General features: G+C 43.0%; 8 protein-coding genes and 1 long non-coding RNA gene across 10 annotated transcripts; 4 read left to right on the top strand and 5 right to left on the bottom strand.

Moving 5' to 3' along the window:
- The first annotated feature begins 953 nt into the window (after nt 1-953).
- LOC6618366 lies at nt 954-3636 on the top strand. 2 transcript variants are annotated; one of them, XR_004361727.1, is made up of 4 exons: nt 954-1253; nt 1520-2240; nt 2309-3234; nt 3374-3462. XR_004361727.1 is itself a non-coding variant. In XM_032718288.1 (4 exons), exons 1-4 carry the CDS (start codon nt 1037-1039, stop codon nt 3618-3620), a joined length of 2046 nt encoding a protein of 681 aa, XP_032574179.1. In that variant the 5' UTR covers nt 954-1036; the 3' UTR covers nt 3621-3636. The 2 variants fall into 2 exon arrangements, 1 of the variants encoding a protein (XP_032574179.1); XM_032718288.1 differs by having other exon boundaries at nt 2309-3169; nt 3374-3636.
- On the bottom strand, nt 3592-6761 carry LOC6618365 (pre-mRNA-processing factor 6). Its single transcript, XM_002042599.2, has 4 exons — nt 6569-6761; nt 4991-6509; nt 3952-4905; nt 3592-3878 (listed from the first exon to the last, which is right to left on the bottom strand). The coding sequence occupies exons 1-4, from the start codon at nt 6664-6666 to the stop codon at nt 3654-3656; spliced, it is 2796 nt and encodes a 931-aa protein (XP_002042635.1). The 5' UTR covers nt 6667-6761; the 3' UTR covers nt 3592-3653.
- A 332-nt stretch (nt 6762-7093) lies between these two features.
- LOC6618364 (COP9 signalosome complex subunit 1b) lies at nt 7094-8956 on the top strand. Its single transcript, XM_002042598.2, has 2 exons — nt 7094-7249; nt 7322-8956. Exons 1-2 carry the CDS (start codon nt 7217-7219, stop codon nt 8864-8866), a joined length of 1578 nt encoding a protein of 525 aa, XP_002042634.1. The 5' UTR covers nt 7094-7216; the 3' UTR covers nt 8867-8956.
- A 78-nt stretch (nt 8957-9034) lies between these two features.
- Nucleotides 9035-10390, bottom strand: LOC6618363 (corepressor interacting with RBPJ 1). The gene is made up of 2 exons (XM_002042597.2): nt 10211-10390; nt 9035-10132 (listed from the first exon to the last, which is right to left on the bottom strand). The coding sequence occupies exons 1-2, from the start codon at nt 10280-10282 to the stop codon at nt 9104-9106; spliced, it is 1101 nt and encodes a 366-aa protein (XP_002042633.1). The 5' UTR covers nt 10283-10390; the 3' UTR covers nt 9035-9103.
- A 35-nt stretch (nt 10391-10425) lies between these two features.
- Nucleotides 10426-11424, top strand: LOC6618362 (gametocyte-specific factor 1 homolog). Its single transcript, XM_002042596.2, has 2 exons — nt 10426-10711; nt 10779-11424. The coding sequence occupies exons 1-2, from the start codon at nt 10535-10537 to the stop codon at nt 11127-11129; spliced, it is 528 nt and encodes a 175-aa protein (XP_002042632.1). The 5' UTR covers nt 10426-10534; the 3' UTR covers nt 11130-11424.
- Nucleotides 11425-12061: 637 nt separating this feature from the next.
- On the bottom strand, nt 12062-12910 carry LOC6618361 (60S ribosomal protein L26). The gene is made up of 2 exons (XM_002042595.2): nt 12845-12910; nt 12062-12678 (listed from the first exon to the last, which is right to left on the bottom strand). The coding sequence occupies exon 2, from the start codon at nt 12662-12664 to the stop codon at nt 12215-12217; it is 450 nt and encodes a 149-aa protein (XP_002042631.1). The 5' UTR covers nt 12665-12678; nt 12845-12910; the 3' UTR covers nt 12062-12214.
- A 469-nt stretch (nt 12911-13379) lies between these two features.
- LOC116800905 lies at nt 13380-15550 on the bottom strand. The gene is made up of 2 exons (XR_004361670.1): nt 15462-15550; nt 13380-13541 (listed from the first exon to the last, which is right to left on the bottom strand). It is a non-coding gene; the product is annotated as an uncharacterized LOC116800905 (long non-coding RNA).
- LOC6618359 (short/branched chain specific acyl-CoA dehydrogenase, mitochondrial) lies at nt 13921-19187 on the top strand. The gene is made up of 4 exons (XM_032717364.1): nt 13921-14082; nt 14165-14270; nt 17450-17928; nt 18334-19187. Exons 1-4 carry the CDS (start codon nt 14047-14049, stop codon nt 18955-18957), a joined length of 1245 nt encoding a protein of 414 aa, XP_032573255.1. The 5' UTR covers nt 13921-14046; the 3' UTR covers nt 18958-19187.
- A 15-nt stretch (nt 19188-19202) lies between these two features.
- LOC6618358 (ninjurin-1) lies at nt 19203-20840 on the bottom strand. Its single transcript, XM_002042593.2, has 3 exons — nt 19620-20840; nt 19391-19545; nt 19203-19338 (listed from the first exon to the last, which is right to left on the bottom strand). The coding sequence occupies exons 1-3, from the start codon at nt 19873-19875 to the stop codon at nt 19216-19218; spliced, it is 534 nt and encodes a 177-aa protein (XP_002042629.1). The 5' UTR covers nt 19876-20840; the 3' UTR covers nt 19203-19215.
- Between the last annotated feature and the right edge of the window lie 41 nt (nt 20841-20881).

Below are 20881 nucleotides of genomic sequence, written 5' to 3'. Positions count from 1 at the left end.
CTTTATAGTCAACGCATGTCTTAGAGGACTAACACATGTTCAGATTGTAATTGTGTTAATGTCGTCAGGAGTGGAGCTGTTTGCGTGGCCATGTCCTTATCCTCATGTTTTGTCGTCGTCCTGTGACATCGAGCTAATACCAGTTTCTCTATTTTTAAGCATGTGTGTGTATTTCTATATTGCGCCCACGTTTGATCAAATTTGCTTATATTTTGCCATCTTACTTTTTGCAACAGCTTTCTTAATTGCTTCCTAATGCTCATGCTCATGCCTTCGGGCCAAAAACTGGCTCTTAAACTGATTTTAGTTTATTTAAAGTCGGATTTATATGGAAGAATTTGCATGCTTAACTCATCTAAAAGCTAACTTTTTAAGGCTGCGAAAGATAAATTTCCTCTGTGAAAATTCGAAATCAAATCAAAATTTTAAATAATTTAGTTACTAATATTCAAATTAAATCATCAAGATTTTTTTAATATAACTAGTTATGTATGAAAATCATCTACATTCGAAAAGAATTACTGTTCTCATAAAATAATAACCAATTCACCGATAGAACCAAGTAAATTGGCGAAATTAAACCCTCTGCGAAACTTTCCAATTCCTTTTGGCCCAAACTTATGTGCTTATTCCGAAAGCCAAGTCCAAGTCCAGTATGTCGGAGCAACTTTCTCCGTTCCGGTCGTCGTTGACACGTAATTGACTTTGTCCGCACTTCCACGCGGACAATTTGTGCGCCACTTGCTCGGACCAATTAAACGCCATCGATGACCAATTGCAGTTGTCGCAAAATTGCTCGCGAAGATTGCCCTTCGTAATGACAGCAGATGGGTGCACGTGGATGTGGACGTGGACCGAAAGGAAGCGCAGCGGAGTGTAATCAATGCATAATTTTAATGCAATTCTTGAATGCAATTACTGGCGACTGCCCTTTTGGCTATAAAAGCCGGGGACTCCAATCCGTGAAAAAAACGCGTCGGGGAAATGCAAACGCGACAGGACGGACAGCAATTCGTTAATACTCGCAGTCGCAGTGATGAAAGTTCAAGTCGCGCACTGGCTCCCTCTGATATTTTTCCTGCTCGTCAGTGGGACACCACCACGTGTCGCTGGCAGCTGGCGGAGCGAATATTCCCGGCAGGATCCGGACCCGAAAACACGGTGGGGCAATCAGTTGCCAGATATGCTAGTCGCTTACTATCGCCACCACGGCGTTCACAGCCTGATGCTGGTCGTTTGTCACACGGACATTGGTGAATTAACCCTCTGCATGCAACGTGCTGCTGGGGACAAATTTATGACCCCACAGTACACTGGCCAAAATGGGCTTAGGAGATACTAAAATCTTTGGCGATTTTTTAAGTCCATATCTCACGTTTGAATTTTTCAAAGGCCTGATTTAAGTTAATCCTTATTATTTGATATTAGTCTGATATACCGTTCCATACTTCTAAAAACCTCTATAAATCTAACTAACTATTCTAACTTTCGTATACTAAATTTGTTTTCTCTGTACTAGTTTTTTCCCCTCCAGCGGATTTTCGCCTTTGGAAGCTGTGGCAGCACTTCAACCTCAACAATTTCTATGTGCAGGTCAACACTGAGAGCTCGCTGAGGGACCTGCAGCATGTCGATGCTCTGGATGAACATAAGGACGCTCCACCGCCAAAGAGTTTCCACGCCAACAACTCCACCCACTGGGAGACGTCCTTCCTGCTCCCCGCGCTGCCCTACAAAATGGGCATCCTGCTGCTGGAGTTCAGCAGCGAGTGCGCCTTAAATCTACTACGCTGGTCTGCGGCCTCGGAACATAATTACTTCACCACCAACCGGTTCTGGTTGCTCCTGACCGAAGATCCAGGCGATATCGATTTACTCGAGGATCCGGAAATATTCATTCCCCCGGACAGTGAGTTGCGGGTCCTGCAATATGAAAACGTTGGGAACTTCTCTTGCAGTTTGATCGATCTGTACAAGGTAGCTGCCTGGAAGCCTTTGAAAAGGACCTTGGTTGGGCATAACATTCGAAATTCGCGGCACGTCATTCATGCCCTGCAGCACTTTGGCTCGGCAATAACTTATAGACAGGATCTGGAGGGCATAGTATTCAACTCGGCTATTGTAATTGCCTTTCCGGATCTATTCACTAACATTGAAGATTTGTCACTGCGGCATATTGACACTATATCGAAGGTTAATCATCGCTTGATGCTGGAGCTGGCCAATAGATTGAATATGAGGTGAGTGGGATTTCCTCTTGTTGTCTTTTAGATAAAAATTATTATTGTTCAAATACTTCCCATTTCAGCTACAATACCTATCAAACAGTGAACTTCGGATGGCGACAACCGAATGGTTCATTCGATGGTCTCATGGGACGATTTCAACGCTATGAACTGGACATGGCCCAGCTGGCGATCTTCATGAGAATGGATCGTATTGCATTGGTCGATTTCGTGGCTGAGACATATCGAGTGAGAGCTGGGATCATGTTCCGGCAGCCACCTCTCTCGGCAGTGGCCAATATATTCGCTATGCCATTTGAGAACGATGTGTGGGTGTCCATTTTGATGCTACTGATCATCACGACCGTGGTCTTGGTTCTGGAACTCTTCTTTTCGCCGCACAACCACGACATGTCCTACATGGATACACTAAATTTTGTTTGGGGTGCCATGTGCCAGCAGGGTTTCTACGTGGAGGTGCGGAACCGATCCGCGAGGATCATTGTCTTCACCACATTTGTTGCAGCTCTCTTCTTGTTCACCTCGTTTTCGGCCAATATAGTGGCTCTGCTGCAAAGTCCGTCGGATGCTATCCAGTCATTGTCTGATCTGGGACAATCGCCTCTAGAAATCGGAGTTCAGGACACGCAATATAATAAAATATACTTCACAGAGTCCACCGATCCCGTAACCAAGAATCTTTACCACAAGAAGATCGCCTCCAAGGGTGAAAATATCTATATGCGCCCCTTGCTAGGAATGGAGAAAATGCGAACCGGCTTATTTGCATACCAGGTTGAACTCCAGGCAGGTTACCAAATCGTCAGCGACACCTTCAGCGAGCCGGAAAAGTGCGGATTAATGGAACTGGAGCCTTTTCAGCTGCCCATGCTGGCTATTCCAACGAGGAAAAACTTTCCTTACAAGGAGCTCATTCGACGGCAGTAAGAATATTTTATATGTCAACATAGTTTCGCTATCCAATTGCATTTTACATTTAAAAAAATAGGTAATTTATTAAATTTTATACTTAAAGTCCAACGTTTAACTAATTAAAAATTGTACAGGGATAAAAAGCCCTTTTATAATTTACACTTCAATAACTTGTTCGAAAAAGGAAAATCATAAAACACTGTTTTTACCCACAGACTACGCTGGCAGCGAGAAGTAAGCTTGGTGAATCGCGAGGAGCGGAAGTGGATTCCTCAGAAGCCCAAATGCGAGGGCGGAGTTGGTGGCTTTGTCTCCATTGGCATTACAGAGTGCCGGTATGCTTTGGGAATCTTTGGCTGTGGAGCTGCTGTCAGTTTTGTCCTGTTCCTTTTCGAGTTTATCTTCAGACATTTCAAACAAGTATATCGCATAATTAAAGGTTATAGAGAAGTGCAGCGCTAGGCTGCATGCGTTTAATCCAAACAGAATTAAAACTTAGATGGGTATGGATAGCTCCCTGACAACGGCACGCAGCACCTCAGGTGTCTTGAACTGCCAGTTCTGGATGTTCTTGCTGACACGACACCAGGACTCGCCGTGCGTGGGCTCTGCCGAAATGCACCGATCGAGAACCTCCTGCTGCTGCGCCTCCGTACCGTGGAGCAATTCGAACTTGTAGAAATACGCCCAAGCATCACCTAGATCTGGATCGATCTTGACCTGAAATAAACAAATGATTAGATCCGAACATATTTGTTTTTATTACATTCAACAGTTAGTATAATTTACTTACCGTTCGATTAAACCAGTCCCGGCACTTGGAGAACTTGTGCTCAGACCAGAACAGTTTTGATACAGCTAGAAGCACATGCGGATCATGCTCGCATTTCTTGAGAGCATCCACTGACTTGGTCTTGCGCTGCGGCTTGGTTTCCATGAAGATAGCCTCCGCCCATAGCTCACCAGCGTTGGGGCATTCTTGTAGTGCTCTTGCCATCATTGTGCTAGCAATCTCCTTGAGACCCGCACGCAACTCCACCCTGATGGCCTCCAGCCAGAGTACAGCCACCTTGGGGTTGCGCAAACGACCTCGTTCCAGAATGGATCGAGCCTTCGTCAGCACTCCTTTGCGCTCTTCTAGGTTGGCGGAAAGAATCCAAAGTGGGATGGACGTAGGACACTTTTTCAAGCCCAGAGTATAGGTGGCAGCCGCATCATCTGTCCGTCTCTGTTGCTCCTCAATCTGACCCTTCATCATCCACAGTTTGGGAAAATCTGGGAACACTTCCACAGCCTCCTCCAGCAACCGTAGAGCTTCATCGAACTTTTCCAAAGCCCATTCCAGGCGAGCTGATTTCATCATTACCCTTGGTGTCGGTGCCGATCCTCTAGCCTTGGCTAACAAGCGTCTCGCCCGTTCATATTCCGAGTTCTCTGATTCCAACTTAACGGCAGCCAACCAAATGTCCTCGGAATTGGGATTGGCCTGGAAAGCCAAGGATAAAATACCTCTCGCGGCTGGAACGTCTCCAGCCATCCATTTGGATTTGGCCCCCATCAGCCAGAGAATCTCCGATTTAGGACAATGAGCCACGGCTCTCTGCAACAGGGCCTCCAAAGATTCGCGGGTTCCATGGTTCTTTTCAAAGTAGGCGGCTCGCAACCAGATGCTTTTCTTTGAGGGAAATATTTGAAGGGCATGAGCGTAAACAGCTCGGGCACACTCAAATGCATTTTCCTTTGCGCACTGAAAGAGGGAAAATATATTTCGGTTATTTGGTTTTAAAAATGTTACATATGTATGTGAAAAACGAGTGTTTATAAATACTTACGAATTCAGCATCATCAATCCAAGTCTGTTTGCGATCCTCCTCCTCCACTCCTATTCCAATGACAGCCTTAACAATGGATTGGCAACAGTTGACTGCTCCTGATTTTTCCGCCTCGATGGCCTCCTGGAACCACTGATCACGATTGATCTCCACACCGTTGATGGTCATCGAGTTCAATGATCGATCAATGATCTTTTCCACCATGTAAATATTACCATTGGCCTCCTCCAACTTCGCAGCTGTGGTCCAAATCTGACGATCAGTCGGAATATTCTCGCGAGCCTTGTTTAGGACCTTTCGGGCGTTCTCGTAGGTTTCCAAGCGGGCGAGAGCCAACCAAAGTTCAACGCTGGTGTTGCAACACTCCACGGCGCGAGAGAGTAAAATACGTGCATCATCAGGATTCTCAAGTTCCACAGCCGCTTTCCACAAACGAACTGAATTTGGAATATGCTCTAGAGCTTTTCTGAAAACTCTACGCTTAGCTTTGGTCTCCGATTCCAGGTCAGCGGCTTTAATCCAGATCCTGACCGAGGTAGGAATATGACGAGCAGCTTGCGCGATCACCGCTTTGGCTGTATCTGGCGGCTGAAGGCGAGCTGCTTCCAGCCACAGATCCTCAGACTGGATGTTCATTTCGCAGCCCCTCATAATCAGATTCCTAGCCATCTGAACCTTTCCAGTCACTTCTTCCAAACGGGCGGAGGCAATCCAAGCTGGGGGATGGTTAGGATTCGTTTCCCTCACACTCTTGAGCAACAAACGAGCCTTCTTGATGTCGTTTATGTCACCACCGTAAGTGGGAATCATACTCTGCAGGTCGGTGAGATAACCCTTGGGATCCACCACCGTTTGGCCTGTCACGGAATCGGAAACCTGCGACAGCTTGACGTTCATAAGAGTGTTACGAGCCTGGCCAATCTTTCGCAGATCTAGATCACCCGTAGGTGTCAGCATGCCAGGAGTAGCTACGCCAGGCACCATAGAAGCCAAGCCCGAGGACGGATCCAATGTAGAGGACGACTCGCCGCCTAGGTTTCTGGATATCAAGCTGTCCGGCAGAGGGGTAAACTTTTCGGCCCTTGGATTTCGTTGCTTTCTGTTTCGACTATCGCCCACTTCAGGAATCGTGGACCACTCTTCCGATGTGACGCTGGCCAGTGAGCGTTTCAGGTCACTGAACTGCTGCTGGATCTTCGGTCGCTCCTGGCGGTACCGCTCCAAATCCTCACGCAGCCGGCGATCACGATACTCTTTGCGTTTTTCGTCCATTCGCTTGTCTATCGAATCGTAGATAGCGTCTGCCTCCTCGTCATCCTTGTCGTACGGATCCTTGGAGAACAGGGAGCCGCTGTAACCACTAAACTCGTCATAGTTTGAGTCGTTCAAGTCTTCGTCCTCCTCCTCCTCTTCGTCTTTTTTCTTACGTTTGGTGGCCGGCGGAGCATGGCGGTCGTCGGATACATCGTTTGCATCACGGGCAGGACCAATATCGGACCGAGTGGTGAATCCTGTGGCTCTAAAATAGAAAATATACCATTAGCATTAAGTTTATTTTCGCAAGAAGCGCGTACTTACCCTCGACCGACGCCGGCCACATAGCCCAATGGAGCTGGAACGCCCAGGAAATGCTTTTTGTTGCGGTTGGCTATAACCGCCGCCGTTATGTTGGACATCTTGGCTTACTTCTATATAAATATTAGCTACTTTATTTAATAAATTTCACAAACAATTGAAAGTTTACTAATGCGTGGTGCGCTTCTTCTTCTGATATTAGGGATGTGGCAAATATATCAATTTATCGATATATTATATTAAAAGTAAATATTTATATCGTGATAGTATTTCACATGATATATGAAATATCGCTCTTTCTGTAAAATATATTATTGACCACAAGTGGATTCATAAGAAAGGAAATTAAATGAGCGCAGCCAAAAGTTCTGGAAGGATAGCAAAATTATTATATTTCATATATATATGTTTCATTTTTTCGGGTGATATATACTTTATCATTATAATTTTTTTGTCAATGATACGATATTTTTCTTCTTCTGGTCTTTTACCATACAGTTGTCATCTATAGAGCAAAAGCGTTATTCACATTGTCCATCTCTAGATTATCGGTGCAAAATTTGCAAATCGGAAAAATTAATTGACGAATAAACAAAAACGTAGCTTAAATTTGTTAATTTTCCCTGGACTGTCGTAGCAAATAAAAGCAGGATGCCCGTGCTGCCGATGCCACCACTCATGCAGGTAAACATTCACCAAAATTTCGTTATCTGAAGCCATATAATCAGCATAAATCGTTTATTACTCCAACAAAAGAACGCCGTGGAGCCGATGCAAGTGGACATCGCGCCGCCGAACGAGGACAACGAAAACAACGAGGAGCAGCAGATTGTGGTGGAGAACCCCAGCATCGATCTCGAAGTGTACGCCAACCAATATGCCGGGATCGTGCGGCTCCATCGCCTAATTTATGTTGCGGACGTCTGCCCGGTTTTAGCCGTGGAGGCTCTAAAAATGGCCATTACTTACGTTCAGACCACCTACAACGTAAATCTTTACCAGGTGCTGCACAAGCGCTTGAGCGATCTAAACGCTGGCAACGCGCCGGCGCCACCAGCAAATGCTGCCGGAGATCAGGCAGGAGCAGCGGCTCCCGGTCCCCTGGCAGCCGCTCCCCTTCCGGATATCGCGGCCCAACCTGCGGCTCAGGCTCAAGGACAGGCTCAGCCCGCTGGCGAAAAGGACGCTTTCGCCTACGATGCCGCTTGGGTAGACACCAAGATGAAGAAGGCGGCTCTTAAGCTGGAGAAGCTGGACTCGGACCTCAAGAACTACAAGTCCAATTCGATCAAGGAGAGCATCCGGAGGGGCCACGATGACCTGGCTGACCATTACCTCAGTTGTGGCGACCTCACCAATGCCCTGAAGTGCTATTCTCGGGCCAGAGACTACTGCACTAGTGGAAAGCATGTGGTAAACATGTGCCTTAACGTAATTAAGGTGTCAATTTATCTCCAGAATTGGGCCCATGTGATGAGCTACATATCCAAGGCGGAAAGCACCCCAGACTTCGCCGAGGGCTCCAAGGAGGCTAATGCCCAGGTTCATACTCGCCTTGAATGCGCTGCTGGTCTGGCGGAACTGCAGCAAAAGAAATACAAGGTGGCCGCCAAGCATTTCCTCAATGCCAATTTCGATCACTGCGACTTTCCCGAAATGATCTCCACCAGCAATGTGGCGGTCTATGGCGGCCTCTGCGCCCTGGCCACCTTTGATCGACAGGAGCTTAAGCGTCTGGTCATCGCCTCTACATCCTTCAAATTGTTCTTAGAACTGGAGCCCCAACTCAGGGATATTATTTTCAAGTTCTACGAAAGTAAATACGCCTCCTGTCTGACGCTTCTGGATGAGATTAGGGATAACCTGTTGGTTGACATGTACATCGCGCCACATGTAACCACTCTGTACACCAAGATACGCAATCGCGCGCTAATTCAATACTTTAGCCCCTATATGTCAGCTGATATGCACAAAATGGCCATGGCATTTAACTCGTCGGTGGGCGATCTGGAGAACGAGGTGATGCAGTTGATATTAGACGGACAGATCCAGGCGCGCATTGACTCGCACAATAAGATACTGTTCGCCAAGGAGGCGGATCAAAGGAACAGCACCTTTGAGCGGGCTTTGATCATGGGCAAGCAGTACCAGCGTCATACCCGCATGCTTGTCCTTCGTGCTGCGATGCTCAAGAGCCACATCCACGTGAAGAGCATTTCCCGGGAGGGTGGAAGCAACCACGGCGCCGAACTCTGCGTCTCCGCCGGATCCTCGACAACTGCTCAACTCGCCCGGATCTAGAGCAATTTAGAAGCACCACTTAATACCCAATAAATTTTTTAAGATATGTATATCACACGCTGGCAAAATAAATAATTATAGCAAAGCTAATGAATGATTTTAAAACCTAGTTGGTTCCTCACAAGGAAAAAGCTCCATACTCTATCGTGTAAATGAAATACATATAAATTAAATTAGAATTTTAAATATGATGATATAAATTGATAAAAATTATTGGTGGGTTTTACAAAACTAATTCTACCGCCTGGACCGATCTCTGCGCTCCCTCTCCCTTCTTCGGTCTCTGCTAAGCGAGCGCGAGCGATCTCTGGAGCGGGATCGATCTCTCCGATGCCTACTTTCATTGCTTCGCCGTTGGTGGCTATGATCCGAGTCCCTAGACCTTTGATGTCCATTTTTTTTGTCGTCCCTATAATAGCTTTTGTGATTGTCCTCGGAGTCGCTGCTGTCCGACGATGAAGAGGAGTCAGAGCTATTGCTAACTGAGCCCTTTTTGTCTTTTCTGCTCGATTTGTCCTTCTTGGATTTCTTTTTCTTGCTATCTTTTTCGTGCTTTTCCTTTTTTGATTTCTTTTTTGAGGGTTTCTTGATGCCCTCGCCTTTGCGCTTCATTCGTTCAATATTTTCCAGTTTCTTTAACAGCTTTAGCTTTTGTTTCTTGGACAGGGATTTGAGAAAGACTAGTTCGGGATTTTGATTATCGGCATGGGCGTCCTTCTCGCCATCGCTGGGCACCAGTTGATGCTGCTGTTGAATGGTCCTTATGCTCTGCAGCTCCTGTGCCGATCGCTTCATCATGAGGCCATCCTCCTTCATCTGTTCCTCCAGCACGTTTTTGGCAATGATGTCGCTGGCCTCTGTTTCCGCGTGCAGTTTCCGTGCCTCGCTCATGGAAATGCTGTACATGTTGCACTCCTTGTCCGTGTTGATGTGGCCCCACTTGTGGCACTTGAGACAACGCACGTTCCGCACCTGGATGCCGAAGGGCTGGTCCCTGATCTCGGTGTCGCCCTTGCAGTACGACTCCCTAGGAGCGTTGTACTTCCGCTGCCACTCGAACTTGTACTCCGGCTCGTTGTCATCCTTTTCGCGCTCCTTTCGCACGCCTGGCGGTGGCTCGTACATGAAATTGACGCTCAGCTTATCCTTGCTGTCCTTGCTGAGCATTGCTTTGTTCTCGTGCAGATTCTGTTCCTTTTCATACTGGTTGCGTAGCTCCTCCTGCTTCTTTTTGTACGCCTCCGCCTGCTGCTCCGCCATCCAGACCTGCAGAAGGCAATCCCTATTGTTTTAGGCATTTTTCTGGGGAAAAACATATTTCATCAGGGGCCTGGAGCCACTTACCCTTTTCAGGTTGTCCCTGGAGGCGGGGTGGAAGAATTTCTTGCACATGTAGTTATTGAAGCCCTTGCCCATCTTGCTGCTGTGCGATTTCGCTACCAAATTGCAAACAAATAACGAATTTACAAATTTTATAAATATTTTCCAGCTGCGATATCAGGGCACTTTTTCTGCGCTTATCGATAGGCTGTAAAAAGTATCGCATTTCATTATCGGTATAGTAAAACAAGTAGATAAAGTGTGGACGGACTGTTTGTGTTTTACGAATACATTTTAAAATCCATCCGAAACCTTTTATTTTTGTTTAAAAACTAATTCCTTTTCATTATGGAGAACTACGACGAATCCGATATGGTTTATTGCCCGTACAACAAGGAACACAAAATGCTGCGCAATAAGCTCCAGCAGCACATCCTGAAATGCCGTGTGATCTACAAAGACACGGTGGAACTTATGGTTTGTCCCTTCAATAATTCGCACTTAATACCAGAGCCCCAGTTCTATGTGAGTACACATATACTTTGTAGTTACTTTGTATGTCCCACTAAAGTCCTACCTTCTGCATACACAGCAACACACCCAATCGTGTGAGGATCGAAACATTATAGTGCACTATCAGACCAGCGCTCCTGCAGTCCTCAGCGAAGACACCAGACACCCGAAGATCGAGTCCGAGGAGAACTGGGATGACGACGAGAGTGTGCCCGATTACGATCCTCAGGTGTACTGCTCCAGGGCCAACATAGTGAGAGAGCCGAATGGGTTGTTTCCCGCCCAGCGAAAGGCTTTCATCGAGCAGGAGAAGCGTCGTCACTTTGGCGAGGATTACGAGGAGGGGAAGAAGCCGCCGAAGGCCAAGGCTCGCGCGGATCCTCGTCCCACTCCCTACGAGCCCAGGAGGCCATACTCAAGGCGCCAGTAGTTCGTGCTCACCAAGAATTACTCCCACTGCCAAAGAACAAAAACCAAAACATACCGACCTCGTTATTATAACCAAAAATATCCATGGCCAAAGTGTTAAAATGAACATGTGCTGTGAAACAAGCATTGCTCGCAGTTTAGATGAACAATCTGATATTATTCTGAGATAATGAAAATAACATACATATTCGAAATGCAAGAAGATATCAAAATATATATGTAAAATAAGTGCCTTATTCCATTAACGGATCAGAAAATCGTTAAATAAAATTAATTTTGGTTTCTATTCAAAGAAATATGCTTGTTTTTCTTACTGTTTCTCAACCTAATCCGCAATAATATCAATTTAATTCTTAGTTATCAATTAATAGGGATAAACATATCCCTACATATGTATATTGGCTTCTTTAGTTATCCTCTAAATATGACTGTTTTCCAAATCATATGTTTATTCTACCTACAAAAAGAAGCTCCTTGAAAAAGTTTAAAAGAAACTGCTGTAGATGCTTATCAAGAATATAGTAGGAATACACGATTATTCCATACGTAGCCATTACGTATGATTAAAGCTGAGATTGTTAGACAATAGTGTATTTTACTAGTTTAACTTTAATCAAACATTAATTTGAATGCATCCCAAATACACGCATTTTTTAAGTCCAAATTCAATGAAAACTGAATTTCAAGCTAATACAAGTCAATTAAAGGTCTTAACTTTTAAAGAAACAAAAAAAATACAAGAAAGAAGATGGAAATTGCCTGCCTGCATTATAAACCATATCTGAAACAGAATCTAACCGGCAGTAATTAATAATCTTTGCAAAACAAATGGCAGATCGGCTCTTTTTAAACTATTACAAAACTTTTCAGATACTTCGGGATTTTCCGGCACACTTATCTAAAACTCCATTCAGGGAAAAAAGCCAACAGATCCATTTGTGAAAATCAACTTTCCTTTATTGTAAAGAATGGCGCCGTTTTCACACGCGACTTTTTTCAGATGTTTTGTTTTTTACACTAAGCGTTACGGTAAAAACAGTAAACAGCGACGTCCCAGTTGTCCAAAGCAGAGTTTTAGCCGGCGATTTACGCGGTCTCCATGGGCTGGGCGGCGGTCTCCTCGGTGTACTTGCCCTTATCCTTGCCGAGAGCAGCCAGACGACCCTTGCCGCGACGCTCCAGGATGGCCTTGCGGTCCTTGTCGAGCTTCAGCTTGACGATCAGCACCTTGCTGGGGTGGATGCCCACGTAGACGTTGGTGCCGTTGGCGTTCTCGCGCTGGATCTTCTCGACGTAGACGACGAACTTCTTGCGGTAGGCCTGGACCACCTTGCCCACCTGGTTGCCCTTGAAGTGGCCGCGGATCACCTGGACCTCATCGTCGCGGCGGATGGGCATGGAACGCACATTGTACTTCTGGCGCAGCTCCTTGGACAGGGGAGCGGACATGAGGCGCCTGCGGATGTGGGAGGGAGCCTGGAAGTGGCGCTTGCGGTTCTTCCTGCGCGACGACGACACGAACGGGTTCTGTTTCATCTTGCTTGTGCGGGCTGTAAACAAAAAATGGGCACTGCTTTATTGGCGGACTCTCCGAATTTCACAATAATTGCACGAACGAGTCGTGCGTTGTTTTCTCTGAGCGATTTCATTGTTTCTGGGGCATAATATGTGGGGATGCCGGGCCAAAAACGAAATTAATCACGAAAACGCACTCACCGTCGAAAAATCAACGAAAAGAAAGAAATTTGACAGATGGGTCGCGGTTAGGGATGGCAAAGAGGCGGTGCTGGAGGTGGTAATTAGTAACGATAGTTCACGCTGTTATCGGTTGGCCTTGTGTTGTGTGTTTAGCATTGATTTGTACGTTTAAAAATGGTTTTGATAGCTGAGTTGTTTGCTTCTACACGTATTTATTTCCCTATGAAATTACTTATATAGTTCCTTTTTTCTTTATGTCTCGCTGTAACTGCTTAATTTAATTTAGCTAGTATCGATAATACTGTCATCTCTAAGTCGTGAACTGTCAAATTCAAAGCATGTGCTTTGCAACACTTCAGGGGAGTGTGTCTTTGCTAAAATAGTTGGCTGGTTTTCACTGTTGCATTTGAATATTTTCTTATTAAAAACAATTTAAATTTATTCCCAAATCATTCAAGTCGTGAAAAATAAAAATATGTTAAATTGCTAAATTTTATAAATTTATTTTGATGTCAAATTTCAGTTTGTTACGGAATTAAAACAATATGCATAATTGTCAAACAGTATAATCAACATTTATTTCTTAAGTGAGATCACAGTTCTAAATTCGTTTAATATAATATACACGTGAAATATATTTTCCAGATGTTAACAGACTGATAACAGAAAAAAGCTACCAATTCCCATTTGATGGTAAAAAGCCTGTTGCGATCGCCTGAGAAATCAGATTTTAAAAAATTCTAAGTTAGTATTTTTATCAATTACTATTTATATTTATCAAATACTATTGTAAAAAATAAAAAACTCAAGAATGTAATCATATGCAAAGACCTAAAGAAAGGCCATTAATAAGTAGAATATAAAAAATATAGACAAATAATTTTAGTAGAATCAATAGCAATTCATTGATTGAATTCATTAACTAAGAACCATATTTTAGCAGCGTTAAAGAAAGCTCACTAACATCGGGTGATCATCCGCACTAACAGAATGTTACCGAAAAGCTCGACAAAATACAGCCTGCTGTTAACTAACATGCCGCTTCGCCAACAGCAACAGGTTTCCTCTGGTCCACGATCAACACATATGTGGAGAATGGAAATTCAGTCGCGTGTGAGCAGCCAACTTTTAACGTTGTGGTGTCTCTGGGGATCAGAATCGAAATTCAAAACAGTCCAGTTTGGCCTCTTGATTAAATCAATTCGTCCACTTCATTCAAGATGATGAACAGCCTGAAGAAACTGCCCGTGCGCATGGTGAGTAGGCCACGCCCCCTTAACCGACACCTACATAAATGCCTACAACTAATTATTTTTTCCTTATTAACTAACTTTTTAGCTGGCTAACGCTGCACGTCAGCAAAATGCTGCGATGTCCTCGGCAACAGGTCTCCCCCCACCCCTCACCTTCCTCACCGACGATGAGAAAATGATGAAGGAGACTGGTGAGTATCCCCTTTGGATCCAAATAGATCATAGTGTTAATGGTACTGTACATCCAGTTGTAGCCCCCAATTGATAGGCGTGTTTTTTTCTCCATGTCGAATTTTTAGTTATTTTTATGGTGCTTAGTGGGACTTGCTTGTTGTTACGTAACACCAAGCATCGCATTTTAATGATGCTCTTGTTATTTATTAATTTTTCCATTGTGCTAACCAACTGAAGTCTTGCTGCACTACTATGTGTGTATTCGTATTTTTCGAGTTACGTTTTTTTTTTTTGCTGATAAAGTTTATTTAGTTGGGGGAAACGCGGAGGAGGCCGCTTGCCAGATAAGCACCTTTTTAATTTTGATAGTAGAAGTAAAATGTCACTAAGTATCAGTGGGTAGGTTTGTCCATTTTCTTTATGACGTATATATTTGAATATATGTTTGAATATTACAAGATGTACATTTTCCGATTTGATCAAGTCTTCCTTCAAATAGTTAGAAACATGCCATATCTTATACTAATACCGTATTAACTTTTATTTTCTGGTCATTATTATATAATTTGTAATGATGATTCGTACTAATTTTTTGCATTGTAAAACTAATATGTTAAAAGTTATTGAGGTCCTTGAATGTGTTTTATCACTTTATAATTTATTTCCTTTGGTGAAAAATATTTTTTCTCCATATCTATAATAATTTTTAATAAAACTATTTCGGTATTTAATAATAGTATGATAAAAAGTTACACAAAATTAATGATTCAGTCCAATGAGGTCCTTGGGTGACAATTTTGTTAGGTTCAAAATCATGCGATTTCTTAAAGCTGGAAACTTTCCCTTGGCTAAATATATATATATATATATATATATATATATATATACAAAAACATATATTTTTGTGTATACGCTTAAATGCATTTTAAATAAATATTATTCAATTTAGAAATAATAAAATAGTATAATATATATAATAGTAATTCAAATATCTTTTTGTGTCAAACGTGTTTAAAAGTGTTTACTTAAACTAAATGAATATATTTATTCTTATAAAGTGCATAATTAATGGCTGAAAAGCTAAAGCTGCCAACTTGGCAAGTTCAAGATCGAACCTTATCACAAGCTTTTTCCCGATGGAAAATTTTTCCTCTCACTGGCTTAATACTTTAAAAAATGATATTTAATTGATAATAACAATAGTTTACCAGTGAGAACACTTATCCAGGTAGAAACCTAAAGGAAAAAGGGGTGGGCCCGGCACACACGCACACGCCCACCCCGTTCACACACACACACACACACGCGTGTTCTAAAAATAGCCGCCACCGCTGAACATCGAGTTTCGTCGTTGATATTTGACGGTTGGCCGTGGTGTTCCTCGTTGAGCGGCCGGCACATAAAGAAAGAAGAATTTTTACAAGAGCGCGAGTTCGAGCCTCAAATCAAGCCTCTCTCATCGAGATCCTCTCATTTCCCCCCAGAGTACTGTTATTGCGTGGGCGGAATTTTCCTCATTAACTATAAATAGTGTCCTTAAGGATATCCTTTTAACCACGTGTTTTCACAGGTCAGTCAGCTGTACGGTTCTGGTTTTACACGTCAACCGAATAGCGTTACACCTGTGATAGAGCAATAAATGCGGCTGTGCCATTCTCCCTGTCCACCTGTGGTCACTGTTCTAGTGACCACGCCGGGCAATCCGGGGCGTGGCACTTGGCCGGGCGCCCTTCCCTAGAGAGTTGAATTACCTGAGTGGGCGGAGAAGAACGACTTGTTGTTGTTCTCCCCCTGCAAGCCATCTAATTCCTAGTTGAGAAGGTTACATTTCCTTTTTATCACCTAACACCTTGTTTTTTCGCCATATTAATTAATAATCCTCGTTCCGCTTATCAATTGCTCAATTGGTCTCAATCTATATGGCTTCCCATATAGTATGTATGTTTGTTATATACAAATAATTCTAAGTGGGAAAGTATGTGTCTATATGGCCTGACTGTTGCGTAATCTGAGCTGAATGCAAAGTGGCTAAGTGCATGAACTGAAACTGGTTTTTTATATTTTTCAAACTACCTAGATATATCATAGGCTTTGGTACAGTTAACACAAATTAAATTAAATTATGGCATTAAATTATCTGTTTTAATATGTATAAGTAAACTTAAAGTACGTAAAAGAATAGCAAACACACATTTTCTAAAACGATTATTAGCTTCAACAACCAAGTATAGTTGCCCAAAAAAACTTAAAACTTAAACTTTCAATATAAGACTATATTGACCTGATTTAATTGAATTTCCTATTTGCGCTATAAGCCAAACTCCAAAAAGGACATGTAAAATTTACCATCGAGCCCATTGGGACACGTCACATCTGTTAGAAATTTTCCGAGTGACCCCTGCCCATATGCCGGAAAACAAAATGAATATATAAAGTTAGTTAATTATTTAAGCAATTCCCATGAAAAGTGAGCGGAAAGAAAGTATTTACAAATGTGTGCAGAACGCCAGGAAAGTGATTTGATTGAAGAAGGGGCGGCGGAGGTGTGGGAGCTTCTGTGGGTGTGTACCAATTGGATTTCCAAGCAGAAAAACAGAAACGCAAAGGCAAAAGAAAAGAAAAAAGAAAAAATGCTTAAAAAAGATCAATAATAAATACGCTGAGAGAATAATAGAAAGAAGACAGCTGCGAGAGCCCCACGCGATCGTAGAATCTGGTGATAAAAAAAGCACACACGAAGACTGTTTATCTGAGAGACAAACGCGTGTAGAAAAATACCTCAACCTACACAAACAAGAGATCAACAACAAACATCGCGCCCCTTAGAAGAAAAAGAAGTCAAAAAGAATTAAAAGCAAAAAGCTTTAGTTTTTACCTTTTTCGAAAACGTGCAGTTAAAAGCTTCTAGAAGCTTTGCAAAAACTTTGACTTAAGCTCTTCCACCGATCGTTAGATTCTAAATCTACACATATACATATACACATATGACTTAAACTTAAGGTCTAGAAATGAAGTCTCTAGGAATTCTTATTTGTTATAAAATAATTTAAAAATATAAAACCTATTTAAAATGTATCTAAAGATTCAATCTCACTGTCAAGTTTGAAAATAATGTATGCAAGGATAATTGACAAATTCGTTTATGAGTTATTTCACATGTTTCATAAACCATGGGTTCTTTCCTTTAAACTTTCAGTTGCCAAACTGGCTCAGGAGCAGATCCAGCCCTTGGTGAAGAAAATGGACTTTGAGCACAAATTCGATCCATCCGTGGTGAAGGCGGTTTTCGAGAACGGCCTGATGGGCATTGAGATCGACACCGAGCTGGGAGGCAGTGGCTGCAACTTCATGACCAACATCATCGTGGTGGAGGAGCTGTCCAAAATTGATCCTGCCGTCGCCGCCTTTGTGGACATTCACAACACACTGGTCAACTCGCTGATGATGAAGTTCGGCAACGCCGAGCAGAAGGCCAAGTATCTGCCTAAGCTGGCCCAGGAGTACGCCGGTAGCTTCGCCCTGACCGAACCCGGAGCAGGATCCGATGCCTTCTCCCTGAAGACCGTCGCCAAGAAGGATGGCTCCCACTACGTAATCAACGGCTCCAAGATGTGGATCTCCAACTCTGATGTGGCCGGAGTCTTCCTGATCTTCGCCAATGCCAAGCCAGAAGATGTAAGTAAAGTTTCATAACAAATTAAAGTGTTTTAAAACCATTTAAATTTAAAAATAAATCATATTTTTATTAGATTTTTCCTATTATACCCCTTAGCTTCGTTTTCACTTTTTCGCATGCCACTAAACGATTTCAAAATATTTTCCGTTGCTAATCTTTATGTTATTCGAACTGATTGCCATCTAATCGCTCTTAGATCAAAGTTCACTTGATTGCAGATCGTTAAATATTAAAATATGCAAATGAGTTTCTTTTTTTAAATATAACGTTGGAAGAAATCAAATGTATAACCTAATTATTGAACTGCCTAATATTAATTTTCTTAAATTACATTTTACTGAACAAAAAATATGATTACGTAATTCTTTCAATCTAAAACCTTATCGTTATCTTGCTTTTTGCAGGGCTACCGTGGCATTACCACCTTCATTGTGGACCGTGAGACTCCCGGTCTGATCGTGAACAAGCCGGAGGACAAGTTGGGCATCCGCGCCTCTGGAACCTGCCAGCTCACCTTCGACAACGTGCGTGTGCCCGAGGAGAACATCCTGGGAACCTTCGGCCATGGCTACAAGTACGCCGCCGGCTTCCTGAACGAGGGTCGCATCGGTATTGCTGCCCAGATGGTGGGCCTGGCCCAGGGAACCTTCGACGCCACCATTCCGTACCTGCTGGAGCGCAAGCAGTTCGGAGATGCCATCTACAACTTCCAGTCGATGCAGCACCAGATCGCCACCGTAGCCACGGAGATCGAGGCCGCCCGCCTGATGACCTACAATGCCGCACGTCTGCAGGAGCAGGGAGTGCCCTTCCAGAAGGAGGCGGCCATGGCCAAGTACTACGCCTCCGAGGTGGCCCAGAGGGCGGCGATCAAGTGCGTCGACTGGATGGGAGGCGTTGGCTTCACCCGCGATTTCCCGCAGGAGAAGTACTACCGTGACGTGAAGATCGGAGCCATCTACGAGGGCACCACCAACATGCAGCTGAGCACCATTGCCAAGTGCATCAAGAAGGATTATGCGGCCTAAAGAATCCCCCGATACTTCTCCTTCCCCCATCATATCCCCCACACAAGCTGAGATATCGTACGTCAGATACGTCAAGTGCATTTATGCGTGGGAACCGCTGGAACAATTTTGACGGCCATCCGTTATCGGTTCTCACCATGTTAACGTAGCATTTACCACATAGTTGATTCTGTTATGCATATTGTATAAAATACAATTAAAATATATACACATATAAAATATAAATAAAACATATTGTTGTATAGTATTGTTAATTCACTAATGATCCGTTGTGGTGAATGCGGCCAGCAGAATGTTGATCACTGTGATCATGAAAACTCCCATTACTAGCAGATCGTTGGTTCTTTCGTAACTTCGGTTCCTAAATCGCTTGAGACGTCGCTGTGAAGATTTTCTTTTAGTGAATAGACTAATTGAAGCTGTACTCACATACTTTAAAGATCAGCATTATACCAACTAAAAGCTGCAGCACGAGGGAAAGTATCACCATAATCATGCTGTATATGTACGTGGATGCCTTGTCGTTGTAGGTGATCAGGAATCGCAACTGATTCGCATTCGCCGAAAGCAAAGCTATATCCATAAGGCCTACAAGAAATAGATTGAATATTTAAACATAAAGTATTATAACTTTCGAATATTGATTTGCACTGTGTTCTTACCTTCAGCTACATTTTTGTTGGCAGCATAGCTATTCTCCGTCGAAAGATCGCTGGAACATTTCTTGTTAGATTTCTTGGATTTTTGCAATTCACTGGTGGCTCTCGATTGGAACTGATCGTCCTCGTTGTCCCTTTCATCCACCTGAATATCCAAATCCCTGCCAGAACCGCAACACGGACCACTAGTTGTACTGGCGAAACTTTCCCCGGAGTTGGGGGAATCTTCCAAAGATATTTTCACCTCGCCGCTGCCCATTGTTCGAGTGCCAAACGATTAATAATGCTCTTCTTTTAAAAAATGCGAAAAGCTTTTCTTGTTTTTGAGCATGGAAGCCGCAACTGCGGTTTATTAACTGATAAAAGGGAATGGCAGTGACCGAACTACCCCAAAAAAAAAACTGGAGCATCAGCCGACCTGAAAAGTATCTGACGGGTTAAAATACGCACTAAGCATGTTTGCCCTAAAGTATGCAACATACACATGTTTAAAATGAATGTAAGGTGGATGTGTAAGATACATTTTGTATACTGAGGTATGTTGACTCAGTTTTGTTGTATTATCCCCACTTAAGAACCCTTTTGTTTTATGCCCCGCACGAGAAGTCATAAAAACGCCACAAAACCTGAATAAGCAAGACCCACACACAAGTATCTTGGTGTTGCAAAACCTCAAATTCCCTTTGATTTGATTCCTTAAAGTTTACCCACACTTTTGTGTGTACTTTTTTTATATTTCAGAGACTCTTAACAAATTCTGTTCGACCTTTTACAAGTAATTATAGATTCTTGGTCAATATACTTTTGAACTTAACAGACAGCTGTCAAAAGTATGGCAGTATCACATCGCAAAGTGGGAGGGCAGCTATAACACTTCTGATGTTAAGGTGCTCAAGTGCAAGGAGGTTAAATATAGTACACCAATACAGCTCTACAGAATACAGAAACCTAGATAAACGATTTTAAGAAGTGTTGAAAAAGCCTATTGTAACAAACGACATTGTGATATGTACAAGTGTACTTTTGAAATATTTCTTAACAGAATAAAGTTTTTATTACAAGTACCTAAATAATCTCAACCAAAGTGCAAAAAATTATAAATATTTTTACTAACTTATTTACTATTTATATTTTCATCAAATTTTCTGTTCGAATATATCATATACAATTATGCATAATATGCGAAATGGGGTGATGAAGAATACAAATAAAAATAACGCACGAATATTTACACTGAAACACATACATTTATTATGTTGTTTTTA

The sequence above is a fragment of the Drosophila sechellia genome, chromosome 3L (assembly GCF_004382195.2).
Source record: "Drosophila sechellia strain sech25 chromosome 3L, ASM438219v1, whole genome shotgun sequence".
In the NCBI taxonomy this organism is placed as follows: Eukaryota; Metazoa; Arthropoda; class Insecta; order Diptera; family Drosophilidae; genus Drosophila; species Drosophila sechellia.
The sequence above is the reverse complement of the archived record's forward strand: the minus strand, read 5'-3'. Positions and strand labels throughout refer to the sequence as shown.